Below are 7730 nucleotides of genomic sequence, written 5' to 3'. Positions count from 1 at the left end.
GAAAATGATTAACTTATCGACAACAATAGTTGAATAGCCCCATTAGCCAACCTCGAGAGGAGAGAGTGCATGGGGTGAAATGATTAACTTAAGACCGTCCTGGCACTTAGGTGTTGAACAAAAGGGATGTACACTAGAACAACTTTAAGCCACTTAGAGAGCAAATTTCCAAAAATAACCCCAAAGCAGGAATGGGAATTTCCAAAACTAAGCCCGAAGCAGGACGAAGAGCACCTCAACTCCCGCTTCTAAATAAGTAGAATTTAAGGAAAACAACAAAAACATCAAGACAGATACATATTCAAATGCTAGGAGAGGTAACAACGACAACAATAAAACCCAATAAAATCTAAAAAGTAGGGTTTTGGAAGGGCAATGCTTACACAGATCTTATCTCTATCTTATGAAGGTATAGATGTTGTTTCCAATACACCAAATTCAAATGATAGGAGAGGTCAAATAATTATCTATACTGATCGTGAATGATATTCATGAGCCAGATACAACGTAAATATATGAACCAAGAAGTGGAATGAAGATGAAAGTACAAGCCAAACTATAAGCAAAATGTGTGGTGTGCTATGCACCAACCAATATAACCAAGTTAAACTGGAAACAAAGTTCTCCACACAACGATCACAAGCTTTAAATATTACAACCAAGTGGAAGATTATAATGATTGTGCACTCTTCTCCCTCAAAGTTAGAACGGCAAGTTCAATACAGCGAAGAAACTTAAAGCACTCGTCGAGTGATTTCACCATTTTTTGCTGCCTTCTTCAAATTTTGGAATCTGTATGCATGTCAAGAAACTTCATGTCCTTTTATCTTTCGTTCACTCTTGTTTGGAGCGGGTTTCTGATGAATCACCATCTTGATTTTTCCCTAACTGCTTTACGCTAGCTTTGGCCTCTGCCAGGAATTTAGGATCAGGTTCATGTTTATCTGAGGGTTCTCGCATTGCCAAGCATATGTAAAATGCAATAACCACATTGACTGATATGACGGCAACAAATCCGCTCAGTAATGTCATAGAATGAGGAGACATGTCAGTTACACCTGTTCCAGATGGACAATGGTTAGTTAAGAATCATAATCTCCCTGACTACAAGGGAAAAGAAAGTTCGGCCCAGAAAAGCATAGTAGTATGATATCTTATGAAGATATAAGCACTTTAATTTAAAATGGTCATATAAAAGATATTGATCTTAACGCCAATAAAAGCAAGAAGAATGATGAAAGAATATCGTCTCCAAAACTTGGATCTACATATCGCGGGAATATGACCTTAGCAGTAAATGTAGTTGTGATATCAGATGACATGATTTCAGGGCTCAAAAAGGTCTTTCTCTATCTCTCCAGAGCAATACATGCAACATTAAAGCGTTTTGCAAATCTGCCATCTAGGTGAAAATTATCGATTGCATTCACAGGTCCTGCTTTATGACTCTCCAACACCTGCGGTTAAAGGCCACTTCTATTCCCGGTGCTTATTCTTTACATTTTTCAAAAGAGTATTACCCAAAAAGGTCAGTTGGTCATTCAGATAGGAAAAATCACTTCGGTTCTTAAACATGACATCAGAGATATTTGTGTGACATGCAGAACCATACAGGAGGCGAATAGAGAAACCTTAAAGGTCTGCATAGTTAACCCATAAATAAAACATAGTTATTGTTGTGGTTAGTAAAGATAAATACAAATTCTGTCATTGACTCTACAGGTTTCAGTCACAAGTAAATGGCATGCCTTACCTCCTATGCTGCCAATGAGAATTGATTCCGAAATCCAGACAATACTCAACAAATTAACTAGATTATGAGGATACACAACAACAACAACAACAACAACCACTCAGTGTAATCCCAAAAGTGGAGTCTGGGGAGGGTAGTGTGTACGTAGACCTTACCCCTACCTTGTAAAGGTAGAGAGGCTGTTTCCGAAAGACCATCGGCTTAAGAAACAGTAAACATGAGGAAGCAACCAACTATAATAACCCGAAGAAAAAAACAAAGACACTACGTATAATAACAAAGATCCATAAATAAGAAATGCAAGAATAGCACTAACAATACTGGTAACAATGACACAACATGGAATAACAAAGATCTAGGAACACGAAACAATGACATCATCTGGAATTGTTTAAAAGGACTTTCTTTTAATTTAAGGATGCCCAGAATTAATATAAGGGACCCAATCCCCTAGTTTGGGATTAAGACACAGTTAAATTGATGTTAAACTTCAGCATTTAAGAGAAAAAAACAGCTTGATGATTCATCAGCTTCTATATATTCAGCAGATCAGTTGTGGATCTCATGCCACATCTTCTAGAAAACGAAGATTGACAGCTGATCTTGAGATCCCTGAAGAGCTATGCTATGAAATAAATCATCCATGTCATGTCTTGCCCTCTTTAGCAAGAGGGTTATCAAGATCTTGACAATATTATCTGATCTATCAATTTCTACATTTCATTGATACGCCCAATCCACCAAGTGATCCACAAAACTAGGCGTCGGAGAAATACATAGGTGCAAAAACTCAAATTACTAGATAAGGAGACATTTACCAAGGCTTTACATGGACACATGCGTAAAAGAAAATACTTCGCTGCAATATTTGGTTGATGGATGAGCTTGGGACTTTTTCACCCATGGAAGGGGTGAGTCATATTACCAATTTAGTGTAGTCTTTTACAAACGTTTCTTCCCCAAAAGAATAGACTTCCACATTCCACAGACCCAAGTCAGAAGGTGAGGACTGAGGACTAGATATGATTCAATTAGAATATAATGTACTATTCAGGGGCTTACAATTCTAACTGAATAGTGCAAAGCAATATTCTTGACATAGGCTAGTTTTTATAGTTATCAAATGTCAGAGCTAGTGCAGCAGCTTAAAGGAGTAACTGACAAAGATGTTTCTCAAACTTCCAAGACGCATCTTTGGCCATCAGTTAAAGAGAAGTAGACGTAAACAAACTAAGTCATGGCAGATAATCTGGTCATAAATCCAGAATAAGCAATTGTATGTCAATGTGTCACAAATCGGAGCGGGTCCAATTTAGTGTTCCCATCTAATGCAGAGTTGGTCTAAATTGAAGAAAAAAGGGAAGATGATTGGGAGTCTAAAATTTTTTAAAAAAATCTGAAAATTTAAATGTAATTTCCTAGCAAAAATTAAGGGCGTGCAGCCACTAGAAAACGTAAAGAATCACAAAAACAGTGACTTATTACCCTTAACTCTACACAGAAAGACTAGACGGAAAATATACCAGCTTTCTTGGCTGCACGGGATAAGAGCTCTTCAATAAGATGCTGAGCAGGATCCCCATCAGGGAATTTCTCCATGAAATTTTCAACACTAAACCCTATAATTTTCTTCATGTTCTTAGCTTGATGTACTCATGAGTCATGATGAACAATATAACTTGCTCTCATTTTATGTCGATCCGAAGGCAACGAAAGCCCTAAAATTGTCCTCCATCAATGCTACTAGGTACTCTCTTCTAATTATTCAAATATAATGAACGTGTTAAAGTGAATAGGCTATTTCACAGAAGGTTTTAAAAATCTGTAATAGAATAGACAATCTTAAAGGTTTGAAAAAGCAAGTTCAAACCTTCTAGCCCTGCACATGCAGATGAGAAAACTATCACAGGAGGGGCACCAACAAGAAAGAGATTATGAAAAAGCAATTAGCTATGAAAGATCAGATATTCTGCAGAAGTTGGGAATTAACAGGAGATGGAGCTGAGCCATCTAACCGCTCACATCTTCAAGTTAATAATCTAAGATATCAATATGTTATTGTGGTTCCCTTATTCAAGCAGCAAAAAGTGTCACCAAACCCATCCAAATTTAGAACTTCACTTCAGAATAATCACAAGGAAATTTCCAGTAACTTTTAATTAGTATTATCCAGAAGTACTCCAAACGGTGAAAGGTTCTCTGGTCGATAAAGCATGGATATTACACTTGCCTTTTCCTACTCATCAAATTGCGAGCTACTGTACCATGCGTTTATTTTTTATTTTTTGATATGTATATAAATGGATAGAGAAGGAATCAGCAAGCATTGGTTGGGCAATCAACCAGATAAGTGTCCTAGAAACTCAGCACAGCTACACATGGCTGCACCAGGAGGCGAACTGGTCACAAATCCATCATAAGTACCTGCTATAATTCATCATCTTCCACTTTATCCAAGTACTGACCAATTAATATTTTTGAAAAAAAAATTCTGGTGTGCGATTTAAGACTAAATAAGCAAGGGGCACATTTGAGAGAGCATTCCTACCAAGCCTACACCCCCCGCCAACAAAACAAGAATTCATCTTTTCTCATTTGAGTACTTGAAAAAAGGTAAAAATATAATTAAAATTTTCTTCACAACTTCCCTATTTAAGCATGACCAACCTCTCACATTCTTGAGCAGAGTTCGACATCAAATAATAAGATAGCAATCAGCAGTAAGTAAAACATGACTATTACCGTCCCTTTTCTAATATTCCATTAATTCAAATGATAGAACATGTTCTGAGGCCAAAACATAATTGTCCCAGAAACCCAGACAAAGCACGAAGATGGACTTCCCATTCCGACCCTGAGAACATATTGACCAAGATGGGCTTGGAAATTATATTCAAGCAACAAAGACTCCGGGGCAGCACAAAGTTGAGCAATTAGTTGGCAAAAATCTGCCACATTTTTTCTTATGGCCCACAAACTGAATGCAAACACAAACGAAATACCACTGATATCAAATGTAAAAGCACAACAAAGAAATAAAGGCAAGGTTCTCAAGCATAACAATAAAATGAAAGGAATAGTCAAAGATTTTGAATAATAAATAAGAAAGTATTCTAGCTATCTAAGACCTATCAATACCTACTTTAGGATGGCCATCAACTGTCATGTGTAATCATTTATAAAGCAAAATTTGTACCAAGAAAATTAGGGAACGCTCACCAGGAATTAAGCTGTGGTTAAAGGCGTACAAAATTGCAACGGGAGCTGCCCACATAATCAAAGATGTGATAAAGAACTTATTCACGACTCCCGCCATAGTGCTACCAACATGTGAAATAAAACAGAATGGATGAAGTATAACTTGATAAAATCATTTATGGAAGGCCAGAAAAAGAAAATCAATTAAAAGCACCTGAATCATGAAAAAAGAAGGAAGTTCATAAGGTACTTTTGCTTCGAATGGAACATAATATGTCATTACAGGCAGATGCGAATCCAGGATTTAAATTATATGGGTTTAACTTTTAAGGGTTTTAGCATTAACACATTATATTTTTAAAGTTAAAGGTTCATATCTACTATTTTTGCGATTTTAATAAACTTTTACTCTGCGTCTAAAGTTATTGGTTCAATTGAACCCGTTGGTAACACACTACATCCGCCCCTGATTACAGGCTGAAATCTCATCCAAAAGATTTTTCTTTTCCTTCCTATTTTGACTTCTTTGAAGTTTCTTTCCGTTGCCACAGCTGACAAAAAGACATTCTTTTAGACATTCCTATGTAGAAAAACGAATTTTTCCCAGTAGTTACTTTACCAGATCTTTATTCTTCTTTTACTTTCAAACCCAACTTGCCTAACCTTGATAGTAACCAAAATTATTTCCCTACAGTGAAATAAACAGATTGTGTGTTAACTATCATAATTCCAGGATATGGGTCTTGGATCTTAGATCAGAAGTATAGGTTCCAACATGAGTTCATGTGAATTTCATCTCAAGAACAGAAAAACTCAATAAACCCAGATAATAAATGCAGAAATAATGCAAAAAGATAACTAAAAATTGAATTTTTATGATAAATTAGAGTTTAGTTGATAACCCAACTTGCAATTTGATGATTTGGCAGTAGCGGAATTGCGGGAACAACAGCGAGACAGTGAAAACACAAAAAGGAAGGAACTTACTAGTTGAATCTAGAGAGAGAAAAAGCTGCAAAAAGAGTTAGAGTAGCATAGCAATTCGGTTTGATCTGAGTAAAAGTATCAGCTATCCAATCTGAAAGAATTTCCGATTATATATTAACTCTGTTTTTTTTTTTTAAAGGAAGGAGCTCTGCTGTCTGGCTGTCTGGGCTTCTCTTATGTGGCTTTACCTTTGGTCTTGCCCTCCACAAAAAGAAAGAATATATATAGCCCCTAAAAGAAAATTTAAAAAAAAAAATTGCTTAACATAAATGGTAGTAGTACATTAAGTGAGCGTTTGGACATAAGAACTGTAAAATTTCGGAAAAAGGTGAAATAAAAATAGTAGTATTTAAAAAATTAGAGTTGTGCTGGACATGAATATAATTTTAGGTTGTTTTTGAATTTTGTGAGTGATCTAAGTGAAAATTTTGAAAAACAGCTTTCTGGAGTTTTTCAAATTTTCGAAAAAATTTCAAAATTCATCACAAGTGAAAATTAAAAATTTTATAACCGACACTAATTTAAAACAAGTGAAGATTTTAGTAAAAAAAAGTTTTAAAAAATTTCATGGCCTAACGGGCTCTAATTTGAGCAATCAAGTGTTTCTACAAAATCAATTGAAAGACTACATGTTTCTTTTACATAAATAATTGTTATTATTTATGATTTATTTTATGGTACATAATTACTAATGCTATGTTTGGAGTTGTAGAATATAGCTAAGGATTATGTGTCACAAATATAGCCATAATAGAGAAAGAATCGACCCAACAACCAATTCGATTCATAGACTGCTTGTCCGACTGAATACCTGTTAGAACGACATCATAAAATGCTTAACCTTTCAATTTGTTGACTGAACAAAAGTTTTTGGACTTGCTCTTTTTATCTTTTTCATATTAACAAAATATTTTGAATTATTAATTATATTCAGTTATAGGAGTTTTATGGACTTTTTAAAATATGTATATATTTTTTTACAAAATTTGAAAAATTTAAGTTTGAATTCATGCTGAAAATTGAAAATTTTGTTCCACCTACTCTTGTATCCCACCACATAAATGAAATAGATCAGTACTATTAGATCATGATTAATTAACATCTGATTAGCAACTAATACTCCTAATTAACGTTAAAATAACTTGGTTTGTGAAACATCAGTTTATTCGTTGTATTAGATTGAGTTGGAGTTGGGTTGGGTGAGGCCACAAAGGATTGCGCCTACTAACTACAAACAAAAAAAAAGGAAATAAACAAATAAATATGTAAGAAATTGAAATTAAAAAATTGTATGGTTGTGATCATGAAGTCTCAATAATTTAATCCGTTTTTAGAACATACCAACGCTTGTGCCTCTTTTAAGAGGGAAAAAAGGAAAATGATATTATATAGTCGCTCTCAAAATAACAGTCGAAGTAATATATATTTTTTGTGTATATATATATCTGCATGTTATATAAAAAATTTGTACACTTTTTCGGCTATCGAATCTAAATAGTTTCTGGCGCGCCAAAATTATATTAAAAAAAAAAGAAACTCGTATAATTTTTCATCATGTGATGTTCTCCTTATTCATTAATTCGAAGTATTCCATTACAAGTGATACTAGTATCATACGGTACTAAGCTATAACTAGAGGAAGATACAGTAATAGTGCTACTACTATTAACATACATAAGATAACTAGAGGAAGATACAGTAATAGTGCTACTACTATTAACATACATAAGATTGTTTGCATTGTAGTTACTATTACATTCAACCGGTGCCTGTGATGATAGGTGATAATAGG

At 34.6% G+C, this 7730-nt stretch overlaps 1 protein-coding gene across 1 annotated transcript; it reads right to left on the bottom strand.

The window, feature by feature from the left end:
* Positions 449–5921, bottom strand: LOC109235234. The gene is made up of 2 exons (XM_019401269.1): positions 4973–5921; positions 449–1058 (listed from the first exon to the last, which is right to left on the bottom strand). Exons 1-2 carry the CDS (start codon positions 5067–5069, stop codon positions 835–837), a joined length of 321 nt encoding a protein of 106 aa, XP_019256814.1. The 5' UTR covers positions 5070–5921; the 3' UTR covers positions 449–834.

This window comes from Nicotiana attenuata, chromosome 12, assembly GCF_001879085.1.
Source record: "Nicotiana attenuata strain UT chromosome 12, NIATTr2, whole genome shotgun sequence".
NCBI lineage: Eukaryota > Viridiplantae > Streptophyta > Magnoliopsida > Solanales > Solanaceae > Nicotiana > Nicotiana attenuata.
This window is presented reverse-complemented; position numbering and strand designations above follow the sequence as displayed.